This window comes from Salvia miltiorrhiza, chromosome 5 (assembly GCF_028751815.1).
Source record: "Salvia miltiorrhiza cultivar Shanhuang (shh) chromosome 5, IMPLAD_Smil_shh, whole genome shotgun sequence".
NCBI classification, from domain to species: Eukaryota; Viridiplantae; Streptophyta; class Magnoliopsida; order Lamiales; family Lamiaceae; genus Salvia; species Salvia miltiorrhiza.
In genome coordinates this window covers 936,616-959,482 of record NC_080391.1, presented here as the reverse complement: position 1 = coordinate 959,482, position 22,867 = coordinate 936,616, and the positions used below count along the sequence as shown (strand labels likewise).

At 34.7% G+C, this 22,867-nt stretch overlaps 1 protein-coding gene and 3 long non-coding RNA genes across 6 annotated transcripts; 2 read left to right on the top strand and 2 right to left on the bottom strand.

The window, feature by feature from the left end:
• Positions 1 to 399: 399 nt before the first annotated feature.
• Positions 400 to 9,163, bottom strand: LOC130984932 (uncharacterized). 3 transcript variants are annotated; one of them, XR_009088820.1, is made up of 5 exons: positions 8,466 to 9,163; positions 6,590 to 6,654; positions 3,290 to 4,813; positions 1,341 to 1,405; positions 400 to 646 (listed from the first exon to the last, which is right to left on the bottom strand). It is a non-coding gene; the product is annotated as an uncharacterized LOC130984932 (long non-coding RNA). The 3 variants fall into 3 exon arrangements; XR_009088818.1 differs by having other exon boundaries at positions 8,539 to 9,159; XR_009088819.1 differs by lacking the exons at positions 400 to 646; positions 1,341 to 1,405; positions 3,290 to 4,813 and adding an exon at positions 5,649 to 5,895 and having other exon boundaries at positions 8,539 to 8,930.
• Positions 9,164 to 12,488: 3,325 nt separating this feature from the next.
• On the top strand, positions 12,489 to 13,194 carry LOC130984940 (uncharacterized). The gene is made up of 2 exons (XR_009088827.1): positions 12,489 to 12,648; positions 13,000 to 13,194. It is a non-coding gene; the product is annotated as an uncharacterized LOC130984940 (long non-coding RNA).
• Positions 13,195 to 14,740: 1,546 nt separating this feature from the next.
• LOC131024733 (agglutinin-2-like) lies at positions 14,741 to 15,427 on the bottom strand. The gene has a single exon (XM_057954271.1). It carries the CDS (start codon positions 15,425 to 15,427, stop codon positions 14,741 to 14,743), a length of 687 nt encoding a protein of 228 aa, XP_057810254.1.
• Positions 15,428 to 20,025: 4,598 nt separating this feature from the next.
• Positions 20,026 to 21,162, top strand: LOC130984945 (uncharacterized). Its single transcript, XR_009088833.1, has 2 exons — positions 20,026 to 20,823; positions 20,929 to 21,162. It is a non-coding gene; the product is annotated as an uncharacterized LOC130984945 (long non-coding RNA).
• The last annotated feature ends 1,705 nt before the right edge of the window (positions 21,163 to 22,867 follow it).

Genomic DNA, 22,867 nt, shown 5'->3' with positions numbered 1-22,867 from the left:
TATAAGAATCTAACTCCAATCATAAACGTTTGCCAGATTTTGATAATTACCCATCATTTTTTAGGGTTAATAGCCGCAAAATACCCGAAATTTGGAGAATTTTGCATTTTGCATCTTTCGATTAAGCCTCAGAATACATAAACAATTAAAATTGTAGTGTAAACAAAAATTTGCAATACTATTAATTGTTGATAATTAACTTCAATTAAGAAAGTGGATAAAAAATGAAACAATCCATGATTAAGATGTCACGACCGGCCTTAATTAAGGATAATTAATCCGGGAAAACCATGACTGGGGAAGGGAAATTAAGAAGCGGGTTTAGAAAGGGGCGCATAAAAGAATACTCAAAGAGCTTGAATACGCGTGAAATATTTCTTAAAAAGGAAAAAGGCATAGTTCGCATAAAAAGGGTACTCAACGAACTTGTATAAGCGTTATATTCCTAAAAAGGAAAAAGGCATCGTTAGGGGCTTGGCTAAAACATTATCAGAGTTTGCAACGGAAGGTGTAACTGAAATAATCAGTGTTTACAGCGGAATGCATAACTGAGATACATGTATGAAGACATGTATCCTTTCTGAGCCTACTTTAAGTTCAACAAAAACTCCACTCAGCAACACTTCATCGCCCATCACAACTCAACCTGCACAAACATAAACATACGAAGGGCTGAGTACAATAGTACTCAGTGGGCAGTGCCAAGCATATAACATAATATCAACAACAAAACACAACTTCGCATAAGAGGCATAAGTTTCTTTCAAATCCTTTGCTCATTAAACATTTCCATATTCATAAACAGCATGAGCGCATTTTTCATCATTAACAATCATCAACACGCATCGTGTCGTGGAGAAGGCCTTCCCCAACGAACACGGGCATCGCGCCGTGAAGGGGGCCTCCCTCAGCGGTCACGGCATCGTACTATTGAGGGAGGCCTCCCCCAATAGACGCTGTAACACTGGCATACTGGCATACTGGCATCGCGCCGCGAGAGAGGCCTCTCTCAGCGGACACAGGCATCGCGCCGTGAGGAAGGCCCTCCTCAACGGACACGGCATCGTACTGTTGAGGGAGGCCTCCCCCAACAGACGCAAGCATCAAACATAAGCATAAACTTATCAGCGTAAAGCATTCAAGCGTAAATAAGTGTAATCAAGCGTAAATTACATAGGGCGTAAATAGTATAAACAGCATAGCGTAAATCATTTAACGTGCATCATAATAAAGCTTAACTCATTTAAGCGTAATAAAGCATACCATACTTGAAGATCCAATTTGCATTTTAAAGCATAACATTTGCATAGCATTTTATTTACGCGTAAGGAATTGCCCACCTCAATTGTTCTTAAAGCTGGCGTGGAGTCGTTTCTTCTTCGGCTTCACTTTCTGTCGCCCGGACCTTCATTGATGAAGAGTCGATAAGTTCGTGAAGTAATTGTCATAAGACAAAGTCTAATTCTACGTGCCTAGGGTATCTTTTAGTGTTTTAGGGTTCTAGCATCCATAATTCGTTACATCATTACTAGCGTAACCTCAAATAATTAATAGGCTCAAAAGAGAGTAGCCAATTAATTAAATAAACCAGTGGCTTTAAAGAAATAAATGATAATAGTTCGCTTTAAAGTCCGAAGTCCAAAAACATCATTAAAACATGCTCTGTTTTTACACTGACTCAACTTCAAAATTTAATCTGTTCTGACTCCGACATCTCCTGGACTCGAGACTCATACTGAAAGAAAGATCTTCGAATCTAGTTTCATATAAAAAAAAGTAGAGTCGAAAACTCCAAGTGGTTTGAGAGATATGACGTTTTTACCACGATCTACCATGTTCGGCAGTTTTGAACAATCGAAAACTTGGATTTTTTATAAATAGTAAACGTTGTCAAACTGGGCTCAACTTTGGTGGATATCTAGCTAACACAATAAGGTGAATACCATAAAAATTTGGAAAGCTAGATCACACAGGAAGCTACTGAAATAAATGACTCTTTCATCTGTTCTCTGAAATTCTCGGTAGTAATGTGCAGTTTATGTTTTGCATTTTAAAGAAGTATCAAACGAAGTTGGAATGGCTTGAAATTTTACCAGGGTACTCAAGACTCATGTCGGGACTTGCTATAAAATTTTCAAAGCTATTAGACATCGACAAACCGTCGATCACAGTAGGTCAGTAGGCCTACGAAATTCATATTTATAAGTCCTTAAAAAAAATAATTTATATAAATCAAGAAATAAGAGTTTAATCCCAAAAATATTCATTAAAAGTCCATCATAATTTAAATAAAGAACGGACCTCATTTAAAATAAATAGTCCCAAACTTGTTACGCACATATACGAAATCTTTCATGAAACATCCTTTAAAATAAACTTTGATACATAGAAAATAATTCAACAACTTGAGCTCTTAAGGGGTTGTTTTGCAACAGACACCAAATCTGCCTCGGATCTCCAAATGATGCTCCAAAAGACATTCTGGAAACTAGACATTTCAAGGATCATTCTCCAATTTGAATCGAATGAAAAACAATTCAAACGATCAAGATATGCCCTCTCAAAGATGGGTATTTAACAAGCAAAAATCTGAAAATTTCAGATTTCCAGATTACAACCAAGTCAGTGGGCTTTCTTTAAAAATTCATATCTCCCTTTACAAAACTCCACTGGGAACCCCAAGGGTCAATATGGAAACTAGGGAGAGATCATAACACTCTCCAGTTGGATTTACTCTAAGAACATTCATGGTTTAGAAGATATGACTGTCTAAAGTTCAGTGCACAAAAAGCGTTCAAGTTTGGCAGATTCATAACATAAATCAGAAAACCAACTTTAGGCTTCACCAAAAATTCTAAAACTAAGCAAGTAAGTTCCCAACATGTCATTGAATATTCAGTAGAAAGCTAGGCTTGAGAATCAAAGATTTAAGTCGGGCTTTGCCACCTCAAAGTCGTAGGTTTGTAAAATCTACTGGATGGTACATGGAATAAGAACTAGATTTCAAGAATTTATACCGGTTGTTTCCCTTATTCAAAAATGGTGAGGCCGATGTCAAAAGAAAGATACGGGAGTCTAGAGTGACATATTCAAGTTTCAAAGGTTTTCACCGATTGAAACTTTACTTATGGCCTCCCAAAGATTGTTTACCAAAAATGTATTCCAGATGGGCAGTGATGTTTACAAATTCATAAATAAATCATAAGAGCTTCAAACCTTCTGAAATTTTGCCAAAGTATAGAAAACATATGAAAGATGATACACAATTAATTTGGGAATTTTTGGGAACCTTTTGGATGGCTGGAATCGCCTTGCAAAACACTGCCGGAGCAGTGTGCTTATGGCAGAACTCGTGGCTGCTCTTCGGTTCCTTAGTGAAGAATGAAGATGATGAAAAGATTGTTGCCTGTATAATGGAATGTTAGATGCATTCTTGCGTGTGGTGGGGAAGGGAGTAGGTGGAAAGTTTGGTGTAGTGGAATTAGTGGAGTGGAAAGGGTGGTGAGAAAAAATGTAGTGGAAGAAAGCAAAAGGTGATGGAGATAGTTGGTGGAGTGGAGAAGTGGAGATTATGCGTGTATAGTGTAGGAAACATTAGGGAGTGGAAAAATAATGATTTGTAAAGTATTGAAGTTACAAGTATTTGTAAAACTAATATTGGGTTCTACTAAATAACGACGCTTCGTTATAACTCTCTACGAATTACATATTTTATAATTCGTTTTATAAGTCGAAAATTAATCACGACTTCAAGTAAATAATAGAAATACTATTTCTATCGCATATAAATTAATAACTTGACTTTGCTAAGTCAGTTATCAAACTGGATAATAAATTATTGAATGGCTCAATAATCCTCGTCGCGTTTTTCTTATACGTTATAAAAGTATAAAGCTAAAATAATAACTCCGTCTCTGATAAAAAAAAAATCAGGACCATAAACTGGTTTCATTTATAAAAATTGCATTTACTAGTTTTTATCATAAATAAAAGAGCGGGCTACTACATACTACCCCTCTTAACAAAAATTTCGTCCCGAAATTTGCATATCTCTGTTAAAACAATCCGGGTACTTCTCTTTCATTTTGTCTTCAAACTCCCACGTAATTTTTTTTTATATCTGCGGTGCCTCCATAAGATTTTCACTGATGTGATTGAAACTGATTTCGCAAGTGTCCACGTATTGCTGGCAAGGGGGTGTGGCTGTTCTCAATTGTTGAACCTCGTTGTTTGTTGGGGCATTGCGTGGAGTAGTGACCCTTTTGGCCACAATTGTAACAACCGTTAGTCCCGGCACGACAGACACCCCTATGCATCTTACCACAATTTGGGCAAGGTGAAATTCCTTGTTTTATTCAACCACAGATTTCTTTCCTTGCTTCAACTCGTAGAACTTAACTTCTTTCTTCTTCCTATAGCTTTTCGGAATATATTTATCATATAATCCTGTCTTAAAATCTTCCCAAGTATAACTTGCCCATTGTTCAGGTGTCAGAATTTTTCGTCGTGTTTCCCACCAGAAATCCGCTGATCATGTTAGCTGGAATGAGACGCAAGATAGGCGCTCCTCATCAGTACAATGTAGAAAGTTGAAGATGCGTTCATTTGCACGCACCCAAATCTCAGCTTCAGCTGGTTCACTCGTTCCGTCAAACGTAGGCGGATTTTGCCTTAAAAAGAGTTCTTCGACTCTCCTAGTTGGGGGCGGAGGGATGGGTTATGTCCTCGAGCATCTTGTGGTTCTTCGGGTACAGCGTTACGGTTTCTGCGATTGTTATTGTTTCTCGCAGGGCGTCCTCTCTTAGGCGGCATTCTGATAGCAAGGATGTGCCAATTAGTACACTCTAGCATAATCTAATACAATCCTCAAAAGAATTCTTGTACATGTTAACTTATTCTAACTTGTAAACAAGTCATAACTCCAATGACAACATTGATGTAGTAAGCTCTAAGGGTCCTTGGCATCTCATATCCATGAGTCATATCAATTCTTAAGCATATAATATCATATCATCTAAATTGGATACTTAGGCATAAGTCATGGAGATTCATAGCGGCTATAAAATCATGAGCTTAAAAATTATTCTATATGTATCACTTATCTTGCTGCCTTCACTATAACCACCAAAGATACAGTCGAATTTCTTCTACGTTTGCTTCTATGTTCTGTCGCAGTGGTGATCTCATATCTTAATAGCTCTATGTTCATAGGGATTCATTCCATAGGCATATTTAATCGTACTTGCGTAAATCATTTCATTCAATAACAACATAACAAAGCTATTGACAGTTACTCACTTTGCTATTACGATAATTCTCACTTTTTGTAAACATTAACTCAAGCTTGGAAGAGTTTACCATTCTGCTTCGTTGAGTGTGATGCGATGAAGTGCTGAGCTTTGTTGATTGAACTCTAGACACTTTATTGATCCATTCTAAGTTTGGCTTAAATAAACTCTTAGGCTCAGAGCAAATGAACTGCTCTGATACCACTCTGTCACGATCGGCCTTAATTAAGGATAATTAATCCGGGAAAACCATGACTGGGGAAGGGAAATTAAGAAGCGGGTTTAGAAAGGGGCGCATAAAAGAATACTCAAAGAGCTTGAATACGCGTGAAATATTTCTTAAAAAGGAAAAAGGCATAGTTCGCATAAAAAGGGTACTCAACGAACTTGTATAAGCGTTATATTCCTAAAAAGGAAAAAGGCATCGTTAGGGGCTTGGCTAAAACATTATCAGAGTTTGCAACGGAAGGTGTAACTGAAATAATCAGTGTTTACAGCGGAATGCATAACTGAGATACATGTATGAAGACATGTATCCTTTCTGAGCCTACTTTAAGTTCAACAAAAACTCCACTCAGCAACACTTCATCGCCCATCACAACTCAACCTGCACAAACATAAACATACGAAGGGCTGAGTACAATAGTACTCAGTGGGCAGTGCCAAGCATATAACATAATATCAACAACAAAACACAACTTCGCATAAGAGGCATAAGTTTCTTTCAAATCCTTTGCTCATTAAACATTTCCATATTCATAAACAGCATGAGCGCATTTTTCATCATTAACAATCATCAACACGCATCGTGTCGTGGAGAAGGCCTTCCCCAACGAACACGGGCATCGCGCCGTGAAGGGGGCCTCCCTCAGCGGTCACGGCATCGTACTATTGAGGGAGGCCTCCCCCAATAGACGCTGTAACACTGGCATACTGGCATACTGGCATCGCGCCGCGAGAGAGGCCTCTCTCAGCGGACACAGGCATCGCGCCGTGAGGAAGGCCCTCCTCAACGGACACGGCATCGTACTGTTGAGGGAGGCCTCCCCCAACAGACGCAAGCATCAAACATAAGCATAAACTTATCAGCGTAAAGCATTCAAGCGTAAATAAGTGTAATCAAGCGTAAATTACATAGGGCGTAAATAGTATAAACAGCATAGCGTAAATCATTTAACGTGCATCATAATAAAGCTTAACTCATTTAAGCGTAATAAAGCATACCATACTTGAAGATCCAATTTGCATTTTAAAGCATAACATTTGCATAGCATTTTATTTACGCGTAAGGAATTGCCCACCTCAATTGTTCTTAAAGCTGGCGTGGAGTCGTTTCTTCTTCGGCTTCACTTTCTGTCGCCCGGACCTTCATTGATGAAGAGTCGATAAGTTCGTGAAGTAATTGTCATAAGACAAAGTCTAATTCTACGTGCCTAGGGTATCTTTTAGTGTTTTAGGGTTCTAGCATCCATAATTCGTTACATCATTACTAGCGTAACCTCAAATAATTAATAGGCTCAAAAGAGAGTAGCCAATTAATTAAATAAACCAGTGGCTTTAAAGAAATAAATGATAATAGTTCGCTTTAAAGTCCGAAGTCCAAAAACATCATTAAAACATGCTCTGTTTTTACACTGACTCAACTTCAAAATTTAATCTGTTCTGACTCCGACATCTCCTGGACTCGAGACTCATACTGAAAGAAAGATCTTCGAATCTAGTTTCATATAAAAAAAAGTAGAGTCGAAAACTCCAAGTGGTTTGAGAGATATGACGTTTTTACCACGATCTACCATGTTCGGCAGTTTTGAACAATCGAAAACTTGGATTTTTTATAAATAGTAAACGTTGTCAAACTGGGCTCAACTTTGGTGGATATCTAGCTAACACAATAAGGTGAATACCATAAAAATTTGGAAAGCTAGATCACACAGGAAGCTACTGAAATAAATGACTCTTTCATCTGTTCTCTGAAATTCTCGGTAGTAATGTGCAGTTTATGTTTTGCATTTTAAAGAAGTATCAAACGAAGTTGGAATGGCTTGAAATTTTACCAGGGTACTCAAGACTCATGTCGGGACTTGCTATAAAATTTTCAAAGCTATTAGACATCGACAAACCGTCGATCACAGTAGGTCAGTAGGCCTACGAAATTCATATTTATAAGTCCTTAAAAAAAATAATTTATATAAATCAAGAAATAAGAGTTTAATCCCAAAAATATTCATTAAAAGTCCATCATAATTTAAATAAAGAACGGACCTCATTTAAAATAAATAGTCCCAAACTTGTTACGCACATATACGAAATCTTTCATGAAACATCCTTTAAAATAAACTTTGATACATAGAAAATAATTCAACAACTTGAGCTCTTAAGGGGTTGTTTTGCAACAGACACCAAATCTGCCTCGGATCTCCAAATGATGCTCCAAAAGACATTCTGGAAACTAGACATTTCAAGGATCATTCTCCAATTTGAATCGAATGAAAAACAATTCAAACGATCAAGATATGCCCTCTCAAAGATGGGTATTTAACAAGCAAAAATCTGAAAATTTCAGATTTCCAGATTACAACCAAGTCAGTGGGCTTTCTTTAAAAATTCATATCTCCCTTTACAAAACTCCACTGGGAACCCCAAGGGTCAATATGGAAACTAGGGAGAGATCATAACACTCTCCAGTTGGATTTACTCTAAGAACATTCATGGTTTAGAAGATATGACTGTCTAAAGTTCAGTGCACAAAAAGCGTTCAAGTTTGGCAGATTCATAACATAAATCAGAAAACCAACTTTAGGCTTCACCAAAAATTCTAAAACTAAGCAAGTAAGTTCCCAACATGTCATTGAATATTCAGTAGAAAGCTAGGCTTGAGAATCAAAGATTTAAGTCGGGCTTTGCCACCTCAAAGTCGTAGGTTTGTAAAATCTACTGGATGGTACATGGAATAAGAACTAGATTTCAAGAATTTATACCGGTTGTTTCCCTTATTCAAAAATGGTGAGGCCGATGTCAAAAGAAAGATACGGGAGTCTAGAGTGACATATTCAAGTTTCAAAGGTTTTCACCGATTGAAACTTTACTTATGGCCTCCCAAAGATTGTTTACCAAAAATGTATTCCAGATGGGCAGTGATGTTTACAAATTCATAAATAAATCATAAGAGCTTCAAACCTTCTGAAATTTTGCCAAAGTATAGAAAACATATGAAAGATGATACACAATTAATTTGGGAATTTTTGGGAACCTTTTGGATGGCTGGAATCGCCTTGCAAAACACTGCCGGAGCAGTGTGCTTATGGCAGAACTCGTGGCTGCTCTTCGGTTCCTTAGTGAAGAATGAAGATGATGAAAAGATTGTTGCCTGTATAATGGAATGTTAGATGCATTCTTGCGTGTGGTGGGGAAGGGAGTAGGTGGAAAGTTTGGTGTAGTGGAATTAGTGGAGTGGAAAGGGTGGTGAGAAAAAATGTAGTGGAAGAAAGCAAAAGGTGATGGAGATAGTTGGTGGAGTGGAGAAGTGGAGATTATGCGTGTATAGTGTAGGAAACATTAGGGAGTGGAAAAATAATGATTTGTAAAGTATTGAAGTTACAAGTATTTGTAAAACTAATATTGGGTTCTACTAAATAACGACGCTTCGTTATAACTCTCTACGAATTACATATTTTATAATTCGTTTTATAAGTCGAAAATTAATCACGACTTCAAGTAAATAATAGAAATACTATTTCTATCGCATATAAATTAATAACTTGACTTTGCTAAGTCAGTTATCAAACTGGATAATAAATTATTGAATGGCTCAATAATCCTCGTCGCGTTTTTCTTATACGTTATAAAAGTATAAAGCTAAAATAATAACTCCGTCTCTGATAAAAAAAAAATCAGGACCATAAACTGGTTTCATTTATAAAAATTGCATTTACTAGTTTTTATCATAAATAAAAGAGCGGGCTACTACATAAGATGATGATGATGATGATGTTGTCTTTAAAATTGATTAAAAAGTAAGGAGACAATAGGCAAACCAAATTTGCAGGAAAGGAACGAGAATGGATTGATGATTCCTATGCCCACAATCCCAATGGAATGTCCATATCAGGACCAAGGAATTAGCCACTCCTTCCCTGTATTTCTTATTCCTATGAACATGGAATTTTATAAAAAAAATTATATTTCTTTCTTAATGAAACTGTTTTTTATATATATAGGCTAAATATGTCATGCACTTAGGAGGATTTGTAATGCCTAATTATGTGACCAAAAATGAAAAATGAAACAAGCCGATAATTTGAAGGCATAATACAAATATGAAAGTCAACGATAAAAAATTGTCTATAAATTTCACAAATTCAGAAAGCCAATTTCGTCTTTAATATTTGAGAAAGCCAATTTCGTCATTCAGAAAGCCAAATCAGAAATTCAGAATATAAAAAACGGGCCAAAAATTGAATGATGAAGATTAATTTTTATAAAGAGAAATTGTCCATGTCAATATTATGTAGGCATTCCAAGTCAACTTTAATTTGAAAAAAAAAAACGAGTCAAAAGTTGAATAACTTTAAAGTTCACATATTTATAACTATGTTTTAAAATTCATGTTAAATACTCCCTCCGTCCCACGAATCTTGACACGTTTGGATTCGGCACGAGAATTAAGGAGTTATAGATTAGTGTTTTAAGTGTGTAGTTAATAAAATATAAAAGTGATAAAGTAGGAGAGAGAAGGTAATAATTATTACCCAAAATAGAAACGTCTCAAGATTCGTGGGATGACCCAAAAAGGAAAACGTGTCAAGATTTGTGGGACAGAGGGAGTATCAGAAGTGAGTAAAGTTCATGTATTTATATCTAGGATTTAAAGTCGTTAATGTCAAATACCAAAAAATAAGTAAAGTTCATGTATTTATATACCAAATACTAGGGATGGCAACGGGCCGGATCTGGACCGGGTCTGGCCAATACCAGATCCAGATCCGTTTTCATATACCAGATCCAGATCCGGATCCAGATCCGCGGATCTGAAAATTTTGGATCCAGATCCAGATCCGTCGGATCCGCGGATCCGCGGGTCCAGATCCACGGATCTACTGTTTTCAAATTAAATTCACAAAATCAACAAATGCAAAATTGGAGTGACCGAGAGAAAAAAATAGACTGGAGTCGCACGAACCGGAGCGTGCTGCTGCTGTTCCCGCCTTCGCCGGCGGCGGGTGGACGAATTGGAGAAGGAGACCGGCGATGGGAATGAAGCGGCTGGAGTTGCATGAACTGGAGTGTGCTGCACTGCTGCTGCTATTCCCGACTTCTCCGGCGGCGGGCGAGCGAATTGGAGAAGGCGACCGGCGATGGAGGTGAGGCAGCGTGACTGAGGCCGAGAAGGAGATGGGAGTGAAGCGGCTGGAGTCGCATGTACTGGAGTGTGCTGCACTGCTGCTGCTATTCCCGACTTCTCCGGCGGCGGGCGGGCGAGCAAATTGGAGAAGGCGACCGGCGATGGAGGTGAGGCGGCAGGCTAAAGTGGGCAGAGCATCTGCAAACTTCTTTTTCTCACAACTGAGATGAAAGAAAATGACTTCTTCAAACTTCTCCAGGCCGAGAAGGAGATGGGAGTGTATGGAGGTCAGGCGGCGCGGGAGAGAAGAACCGAGAGGAGAGAGAGATAGATGTCAAGTATGAGGAAGAAATAGGAGAAAACTAAAATCAGTAACAAAACAAAATCAGAGAAGAAAGGCAGCCATTAATTAGACGAACAACTATCTAATCAACTTCAAGTAGATACCACCTAACCTAATCTACCAAAAATGAAAAATACAAATCCAATTCGCACGAAAAATGTCGGGCCGCTTTCTTCTTCCTCAACCCATTTCCCCTCTTCCAAATTCAAATTATTCAGACCTCCTAACGCCATCCCATCGCAGATTTCCCCTCTCTCCCCAACCCTCTGACAACATCGGCGTCATCGTCATACGCGCCTCCAGGCCGAGAACATCCCCTTCCTACTCCTCGAAGCCTCTGACGCCGTCGGCGGACCGACTGGAGCGAGAGTCCAACGGCGAGCGGCGAGAGTCGAGAGGCAGCGCGAGAGTTGGGAGAGAAATGAAGGGGACGAATGTTCTTAATATATCTAATATTATTAATAAAATAAATATAAAAAATAAATAATATATTTTAAATTAAATCGGATCCACGGGTCGGATCTGGGTCGGATCCGGATCTCAAATATCAAGATCCAGATCCAGATCCGTTTTAGAAAATGAGATCCAGATCCGGATCCAGATCCGCGGATCTAAAAAATTGAGATCCAGATCCGTAAAATCGGATCTGGATCCACGGATCTGGACCGGGTCCAGGATCCATTGCCATCCCTACCAAATACCCTTAATAGTATTATAAATTTTTGTTGTTTTTTAAATATATAAATCAACTAAATAAGAGGTTTACATCGATTCATCACGTACCATCGTCATAATTTTAGGATTTGGGATTCACATTACAACTACTCCCATGAATCACTTTAATTCTAATATCATTAATGATTGACAAATCCATATGTCGGAAGACTTTTAATATGAGTATTCTTCTGCATACGTATTAATATTAAGAGACATAGCGTCAAATAATTTTTGAGGATCAATTAAGAAATCTATGGTATATTGAGATACAAGCATATTATATTTCGGTAACACTATTATATTGGGGTAACCAACCATATAATGTCTTTTAAATAAAAAAATAAAAAATAATAGTAATTGATAACAATATCTCTAGAAATTCTCCCATTAAAGGCATAATCACATTAATCCACTTTCCTCCGTCATATTAGAGACTCCATGATTTCTCCATAACAAGTGTCTACATTTCTTTTTGGCTTGTCTCATAACAAGTGTCTACTTTCTAAAAAAGGAAGCGCGACTCCACCACTTTTTATCTTTTATCCTTTAATTATCTCCACGTAAATTCTATTAATCTCACAAAATAAAAGTGGGCTTCACCACTTTTTATCGTTTTACTCTTTAATCATCCCATCTAAATTCCGGTGTTGAAAAGAAAGTGGACTTGTTATGAGATGGAGGGAGTAATATTTTCATAAGAAATTATATCTTATTATTTAAATTATTAAATCATTTCTTAATCCAAATTTTCATGAGAAAATATATTTTACTATTAAATTTATTAGATCAATTATTTTTATATGATCCAATAATCTAAATTATTTTAAAGTTCAAATAGGCCCTTATATGTTATTATTTGAATTTATCTGACTAGGTGCGGCGCGACTAGGATATGAATTTTAATTGTATTACTCAAGTTAGCATTCAAGTTGAAGTTCAAGTTCAAGTTAAATTTCCAGGTGTGGGATTTATTTCAGTACATGCACGTGGTTAATATTTGTCCATTTTAATATTATGTGTTTACCGTATGTGTTGTAAAAATATTTATCGCTAGGGGCCAGCATAATTGGTCCAGGACTTCACCGTCCTTGGTATGCCACAATGCGATTTCATGTTACAGGGTTGCAACCATTATATTGTCACCAGGGGCCCACATATAGGGTCCGGGACATTAAAGTCCTTGGATTGCCACAGTGCGTATGGAAGTTATGTTACGTTATGACAATATGTGTTACCATTTTATTAACATGGACAATTATTGCATGTTCCCACACTGAGTGTACCCTGTATGCTCATCCCATATTCAACAGTTTCAGGTGATTGATATCGGAGGCGCGTGGAGAGTCGAATGGGCGCGTCGAATCTATTTAAAGATAAATGTTTCCTAAAACATATTATGTTATTTCATGTGATATCTCTTGATTATGTAAACTCTGAAATTCTATACTATTTGAGATTTGTGTGTGATTTGTTTAAATAAATGTTATTATATTATTTTAATGTCATGACTTGTTTAATTTATATTTAAATTCATTTCAAATATTTATTTAAGAATTTATTCATGTCATAATTTTTAATCATATAAAGATTTTATTTTGTTATATTTTCCGCTGCTAAAAAGATATTATTTTATACTTAGAGTTTTTCCTTAGTAAAAGTTTTATTAATTAGTTAATTATTTTTCTGACATCTTCATGTCGTGCTTTGAAAATAAAGTTGTTTAAATTTATGAATTCAAAATCAAGTTTTATATTTGAATACATTATTGAAAATTTTGATATCTTATAAATCGTTTTAAAAGTGCTTTAAAAACCAATTTTATTTAAAGATTTCTTTTTCTTAAAATTATTTTCGAAAATATTTATTTTAAAAGTGAGTTTTAAATTATTTTAAGACTTCCGCATTAAATATTTATTTAAATTTTATATTTAACTTCTTAATTAGATTAGGGTGGTTCTTGGAGTGGATGGGGGAAACTAATTACTAACATCTAACATGACTTTGCCCGATCAAAAAAAAAAAATATATATATATATATATATTTTTAAAGAAAATTTTTAAATTGGTTAAACCAAAGTTGTAGGATGATAAATGCTTTTATGTCAACTAATGCTTCACAAGACATGTGTCGACTATTAAGAAACGTACAATATTTAAATTGATTGATTAATTATTGAGAATTTGAGAATAGAACTGTGCCTAAGTCGGAGTATAATTAATTAACTTAAAATTTGCCAGTTAATTTCAACATATGGAAGGAGATGTAATTTGATAGCACAAGGTGAGGTTCTCAAATTTTTTCCAAAGAAGTTATTTATTTTTCACTTGATTATGATATGAACAAAAGATAAGATTGTGATGAAGATGTGATGTGACCAAGAATCAACTATATATATGTTAAAAGGATTAATTTTTAAATAATACACGAACTTTGATAATATCTCCACATTTCAATTTTGAACAAATTATACGCCTTAATTTTTTCAGGCCACTCAAAGTCATGACTCCACATATTTATGGACACCATTAGACTTGGTTTGTGCAATTTTCTTCATCAGGGTTTAAATTTCACAGCCTGAGAAGAAATAGGATTCAGCAATTAACAAATATACGCACCTTAGTCCTTTAAACACAACGACAATATATGTATGACTTGTAGCTTTGTCGAGCCTATTACACCGCAATTGCACAAGAATGAGTTTAAACTCACCTTATATATATTTATAGGTGAGTTTAAATAAAAACTTTCTTATTGTGAGAACTCTGAACTGAACCTACAAATTAAGTTATTTACGCTGGGCCTATAAACAATTCACAATTTTTTTGTTGAGACTGCACCTACTTTATATGTAACGGTTCTCAGAGAAATAATAAAGTAAAAAGCATTTCATTCATATATATTTCAATCCATACACACACAAGACAAGAGTAGAGTAGTCGATCGATCGCTAGTCCTTATTATATAGTATATATGAAGCACACACACATACACAAAATCACACAATGGAAATGGACGTGGACGATACGATCGCAAATTCAGACGAATGGAATCTATGCTCCATTCTTAACGAGATTGGAGCTGAAACCCCACAAACTGACGTCGTGTTTGGCGACCAAATCGCCGGTGGAGCCGGCGAGCCCGACTTGAACCTTCTCAGGAAGAAAAGAGCTCAAGTCCAAGGGCTTGATGTTGTGGAACTCTTTGCTTTCTGTGCCGTTGGAGACATTGACGTTGATGCGTCCTTCGCTGGCGACGTAGTTGATCCTCAAGGTCACCTCATTCCCCATGAACGGCTCCGGAATCCGAACGTTATATTGGGAAGCCCTAGTTTCAATGTTGATCCCGACGTGTGGGTAAGGCGGGTCCCACTCATTGTTGGGGAAGATGTCGAACTCCACGGCAAACACTTTGGGGCAGTGGGGACCCGGGTAGATTCCAAGGTTTCCGCCATCGGGGTCGCTCGGGAAGTTGTGGCCGACGGGGACCATGAAGAAGACGAGGCCGTCCGCCGGGCTGTAGTTGCTGCTGCTCGGGATGAATTTCAGGGTGGTTTCGAAGTCGGCTTTCTCATTAGGGGTTGACCAGAGTTGCACCGGATCGCTGTGGATGATTCGGCCGTAGCTGTGCTTCAGCGGGTTGCCGGAGACGTCGATTTTCGTGAGGCCGAGGTAGCTGTGGGCGTCGCCTTCGTAAACCAGGGCCGGCAGTTGCAAGAAGTTGTAGGTGAAGTCGGTCATGGCTAGCTAGCTAGGGTTTCTTGAAGATAATGGTTTTTGCTTTAGGATGTGGTGGATTGAGAATGTGAGGTTGCCTTGTATTTATACTAGTTTGTTTACACTCATCTATTGCATGCGGGGCCTACTTTTTAATATATAGCTTCCTACTTTCTATGGCATTTATATTACAATATACTGTTCTGTTTCCACTTTGTCGACGACGCGTATAGTTGATGGTATTGGATATTGTTGAGAGTGGATCGAGTTTGGGTCCCACTATTGTTGTGACTACTGAAATTTGTGGACCCTACTATATATTATAAATAGGCGTGTAAATGATATTGTGGACGGATCAAAATGACAAAAATGGAAACAATATCGTGAATGCAATGACCTCATACACATACGCAAGTCTCTATAGTTAATTTAGATGTCAGCAAACCTTTAAATTTTAATAATTATGACATCATCAATTTGACGTCTGCAATGACCTCAAAAGATCATCTACTAGATATAAAATTGACACTTCTATCTATTTATTCAAGGCAAAACACTGTATTTATATTTTTAATTCTTTCATTAAGTGCTTTTATAACTTTTTTTTTTCAAGGTCCTTTTATTTTTACTAGCGGAGATGACATGCATTCGCATGTAATAAATACTTTTATGAGTGCAAATTTATATGTTTTGTTTAATTTGTTTTATCGTACTCCCATTTATCATTTAAATATAAAATTGAAAAAAAAATCATCTAAATTTAATATAAAATTATTTTTATTCAATCTTTGCATAATTAATTACAATTCCTAATATTCTAGCAAAATCAAACTTCTAATAAAATAAATAAATAAATCCTTTGTAATGTATTTATAAATTAGTTACACATTTGAATTATATTAATAATATTAGTTAAACGTACACGTTGTTTCTGCTAGTCTATACCTATCTATAAATCATTTGTTGTATTCGTGGATGATTGACATATAACAATATTAAGAATAAGAACATGCATGCTTTTTTTTTTGATGAAATTACATTATAAATAATACAAACCATACACACACCCCACCTAGTGGTTATTGTGGCCGAGAGTATTCGAACCTGTGACCTCTTGGACAACAGACAACCACCCCAACCACTAGGCCATCCCAAGGGGACAAGAACATGCATGCTTGGTATGATGGAATGAAAGGGGAAATGAAATGGTAATTCCTATCTCTAGTCCATTCCTTTATTTGGTACATTTTTCTTACGAATCACCACTCCTTGTATGAGAATACTAGCTCATTCTCGATTGCTCAAGGGTTGTCATCATTTTCCTCCTTCATTCCATTCCTACCTATTTTTCATTATCTGTCGTCTCATTCCATTTCATCATACCAAATATATATTCTAAGGGTTTAGGATTTAGAGTTTATATAAAGAAAATATATATACTCACTAACATTGGACAGTTTTAGACGACCTAATGGAAAAATAGGATCGTAACTTTCAGGATTTTTAGAAAAATGACTATAAGTTACAGATTTTGAAAATAAGGACTATAATTTTTTTTAACATTTACACTCCTGTTTCGGGCCCAAAATTAATTGTTCGGGCTTTTGATGCCACCTAGAGCCCGTTGCTGACGTGGACTGCCATGTCAACTTTTTTGCAAAAAAAAAATTGTTTCTTTTTTGTATTCTCATTTTAACAATTAACAATTATATATTTTTTTAGGAAAATTAACAATTATATTTGTTTTATCTTAATTAATTTAATATCCTAAAAGAAAGCTACATACGTTCATTATATTGTTAAAAGACATGTATTATTTCTTTTTTACATTTAATTAGAAGAATAAATTATAAAAAAAAATATGCCATCAATTTTTGACTCAATAAGAATATAAAGTACATCAAATTCACTATTAGGCTTCGCATGACAGCAAAATGGATTATAGTGTGCTATTCAAATAAGGCTTACAGTAGCATGACACAAAAAATGGCCAAAAGTATCATTCAAATAAGGCTTCGCAGAACCATGACAACAAAATGGCTTATAGTGCCATTCCAAAAATGCCAAAATATTTCAGGTTTTCTTCACAAGAAAAATGTCTTTAAATATCTTTAGATGTCTTTAGATATCTTCACAAAAAAGAAACAAAATTTTTTTTTGCAAAAAAGTTGACATAGCAGTCCATGTCAGCAACGGGCTCTACGTGGCATCAAAAGTCCGAATAATTAATTTTGGGCCCGAAACAGGAGTGTAAATGTTAAAAAAAAAGAAATTATAGTCCTTATTTTCAAAATCCGTAACTTATAGTCCTTTTTCTAAAAATCCTGAAAGTTACGGTCCTATTTTTACCATTAGGTCGTTTTAGACCATTAAGAGTGCCACGTATTATTCATCTGTGTATGCAGTAAATAATTAAAGTCGCACAAATTGACAATAAAGAATCTTAAATTTGTTTCCGCACCCCCATGTGACAAGCTTAATTAATTATTTTTTTTTCTTTGATAAATTACACAAATAAATAAAGACATTTAAAATTACGCAACGGCGAACTCGAACACCCACGAACCACCAACCGCTAGGCCAATATATGCACACTAATTAATTTAATACTACTGGACTTTAGGCTAAACAAACCGCCATGCGACAATAAGTCAGGCACTTAGGATTTATAATCTAATTATGTGACACAAAATTAGAAATTAAATAAGCCAACAATTTAATTGAAGGAATAATACAAATAAATATTCAAAATTGCATATGACCGTAGCACAAGAGAATCACAGGTCGTCATGCAGAAGACTCATAAAAGTCTTCCCACTTATATGGAGTTGTCAATCATTAATGATATGAGAAAGTGATGGGATCAGTAGTTATAATGTGAATCCAAAATCTAAAATTAAGACAACGGTGATGAATCGATGTAAACCTCTTATTCATATTAACACTACTACAAATTTAGGCAATCTCTACACCCCTATAACTACGGTTTTATAGAAAAATCGTAGAGTATTCGTATAGACTACACTTTTTTTGGTGAACTGTAGTGTATGAGCGCCATATTTTAATTTTAGACTACAATAGCGAACAAAACGTAGTCCCAAACGTAGTCTATAGTAGTTTATTACTACGGTTCCCATAAAACTGTAGTGTATGAGAGTGTTATTGAAGTTTCTCTCTACAGTTTATGAACTACCGTAGTGTATGAGCGTGTTTTTCCAGACTTTTCTCTACAAGTTTCTTCAAAACGTAGTGTATGAGCGTGTGTAGTTTTACTTTTCTCTACGATGATCTTCAAACTGTAGTGTATAAGAATGTGTATATATACTTTTATTTACAGTTTTGCTTAAAATTGTAGTATGTTAAATAAAAATTAGTTTATTTATGTTATTATGAAAAAGAATGATCTATATTTTATATATAATTAAATATAAAAAAATTAAAAAAATTAGATAATATATTTTAAATATTAAATAAGATAAATTTAAATGCATGTAAAATTTTAAAGAGTGAATATATTTTATAATAATTCTTATTAATCATTTAAAAATATTTAGCAACTATGAATTTATTTGCTATAAATAAAAAAATAAGAAGGATTTATATTGTATAGTGATTTTTATTTAAGTATTATTTAAATAATAATTAAGATAGTAATTTATAATAAAACAATTTTTAAAAAAATAAGAAGTAATTTATAATAAAAATTTATTTTTTAAAATTATTTGAATATTAAATAAATTGTATGTCAATTCATGTAACTTGTAAAATCATATAAAAATTATCATAATTCCCTCCCACATCACATTCTAACCCTAAGCACCATCTCTCTCCCACATACACGTTCTCCCCTCCGCCGTCTGTTACAGAAAACGCGGCCTTTCCTCGACCGCTATCGTCAACCCCCTCTCAGCCTTCCTCCGCCATCTGGTGCAGAAAACCGCCGACTCTCCCTCAATTGCCGTCGTCAGCCGTCCTCCACCTCAACTGTCGTCGGCGGCCACCCTCAACTGAGAACAAGCAATTTCAGACGACATTCCCAACGACAACATACAGTTTCAGACGCCGTTTCACACCATATTTTGCATCAGGTAACTAACTCTCCACCATATTCTGCATCTGGCTTGTAACTTAATGTTTTGTGTGTGTAACTGAAAGCCCCCACCATGTGAAGATGTATAAAGGTTCTAGGATTGAATATATATTTGACTCATGTTGGATTGATAAAGATTATTTAAAATTGAATTCTATTAATTGGTGCACTGCTTTTGCCGTTTCTTATCTGTTGCCTAAGCTTTAATCTAAGATTTCTCTTTGATTATTTCTAGATGGAATCATCTATACTTATGAAAGTTATGACATAGGAAATCACTAAGCTTCTCATTGATTCATCGAAATTTGGTGCAGATTATTTGTTTATGCTAAATAGTATTCAAAGTTTTGTTGTATCATCGACTTGTTAATAAACTCAAACTACTTAAAAATGGATATAATGCTTTGCTTATGGGAAGATTTGTTTTAATATCTTCTTTGTAGGTATATATAAAAATAGGGTACGTGTGTAGGAACTTTAAGAGATGGTACATTTTTGGTTAAATTTTTTAGTTTGTATATTTGATTAAGTTTGTGAAGTGAGATGGTTTTCTGTTCTAGTGAAGATGTTTCAGACTTTTATTCATTTGTTATAGTAAATGGAGTCCGATTGGGCTGAAATTTGGTGGATAGATACTGGTAATGTATATATAGCTACTGTAAAATTTTCATTTCGTTTTGACGACGGGAAGACTATGAAATCCTCCTGCAAACTGTTTATGCCGCAAATTTCCATTGTTTTGAGCAGTAAACTTGTAAAATTTATTGTCATAGTAAACGGGGTCTGATTGGGCTGAAATTTGGTGGATAGATACTAGGAACATATAGATAGCTACTGTATAATTTTCATTACGTTTTGATGACGGGAAGACCATGAAATCCTCCCGTAAAACTGTTTCTCCCGGAAAGTTTCACTATTTTGTGTAGTAAACTTGTAAAAATTTATTGTCATAGTAAACAGGGACCAACTAGGCTGAAATTTGGTGTATGTTAACTCTGAACATATAGGTAGATATTGTAAAATTTTCATTACATTTTGATGACGAGAAGATCATAAAATCCTCCCGCAAACAGACTGCTTTAACCATCCTAAAATCTGACAGTGAGCATTCATGAGAAAATAGTTCATCTTTTATGTTTTATTTTTATTTTATAACATTTTGTTCCAATATTTTCTTAAGCTTGATCTATTATAATTGTAGAAGGATGAATTATGCAGCAAAAATGATGTAGATAGAGCTATCATGTGGAAGAAAGTACGAGTGCCTAGAAGTGGTGACATAGAAGACGAGAAGTTGAGAAGTTAAAGAAGACTATCTATGAAGAAGATTGTAAGATTAACACATGCATTTTATTTTATTTTTTATTTTTATCTAATTTTTTTATTTATATTAAATAGTGTTAATAATTATATTTTTAATTGTTAACATATACAGGATATCGAACTTATGGCCAAAAAGATATTGATGAAGTTCGTGTTGAGTGGGCAAGCTTGTTGCTGGAACACGTATAGTATGACAGATTTTTATTTTAGCTATGTAATATGTCAATACTTGATATTGTAAATTTTGAATTGAATTTTGGATTTGACATTTATATTAATACTTGCTACAAGATTGTTGGATGAAATATTTTGATTTTGAATGCAAATGAAATTTCTTGTATTTTAATTTCATTTTGGATTCTAGAGTTTTAAAACAAGCAAACTACAATATGATAACGTAGTAATAGGTATAAACTACGATATTAACACTGTAGTCTATATTTCATAAAGACTACGGTGTTAAACTATAGTCTATAGCAGCGTAAATGTAGTATTTCGAAAATATAGACTACGATAATCCATTAAAACTGTAGACAAAAGTACAAATACACTACAGTTCGAAATAAATAAACTACGTTTGAAAAGTGTAGTCTATTGAACACAATAGACTACAGTTGAACGTTGTAGAGTATGTGCGTGATATACTGTAGTCTATGTCAATTATAGACTACGGTTTTACAACCGTAGAGAAAAAGGGGGGTCTTTCTCTACACTACTTTTCTCTACAGAGCGAAATGCACATACTCTACAGTTTTAAACTGTAGAGTATGAGAGAATTTGTAGTAGTGTAAATATATATATTTGATACGAACAAAAATTTATTTTACTATTAATTTTTAATAATTAACTTCAATTAAGAAAGTGGATAAAAAATGAAACAAAGTTTTATACATGTGTATGCCGATGATGATGATAATAATAATAATAATAATAATAATAATAATAATAATAATAATAATAATAATAATAATAATAATAATAATAATAATAATAATAATAATAATAATAATAATAATGTTATTGTACTATTGTTTTTAAAATTGATTAAAAAATAAGGAGATAATAGGCAAAAACCAAATTTGCAGGAAAGGAACAACATTAATGGATTGATGATTCCTATGCCCATATATATTCCCGATGGATTGTCCATATTCAGGAACAACCCCCCCTTCTTAGTATTGCTTATTCCTATGAACATGGAGTTAGTCAAAAATAAAATTTTACTTATTTCTTTCTTAGTGAAACTATTTTTTATATAGGCTAAATATGTCATGCACATAGGATTTGTAATGCCTAATTATGTGACCAAAAATGAAAAATGAAACAAGCTTCCTACTTTCTATGGCATTTATATTACAATATACTGTTCTGTTTCCACTTTGTCGACGACGCGTAAGGGTTTTAAGATAATAGTTGATGGTATTGGATATTGTTGAGAGTGGATCGAGTTTGAGTCCCACTATTATTGTGACTGCTGGAATTTGTGGACCCTACTATATATTATAAATAGGCGTGTAAATGATATTGTGGACGGATCAAAATGGCAAAAATGAAAACAATATCATGAATGCAATGACCTCATACACATACGCAAGTCTCTATAGTTAATTTAGATGTCAGCAAACCTTTCAATTTTAATAATTATGACATCATCAATTTGACGTCTGCAATGACCTCAAAAGATCATCTACTAGATATAAAATTGACACTTCTATCTATTTATTCAAGGCAAAACACTGTATTTATATTTTTAATTCTTTCATTAAGTGCTTTTATAACTTTTTTTTTTCAAGGTCCTTTTATTTTTACTAGCGGAGATGACGTGCATTCGCATGTAATAAATACTTTTATGAGTGCAAATTTATATGTTTTGTTTAATTTGTTTTATTGTACTCCCATTTATCATTTAAATATAAAATTGAAAAAAAATCATCTAAATTTAATATAAAATTATTTTTATTCAATCTTTGCATAATTAATTACAATTCCTAATATTCTAGCAAAATAAAACTTCTAATAAAATAAATAAATAAATCCTTTGTAATGTATTT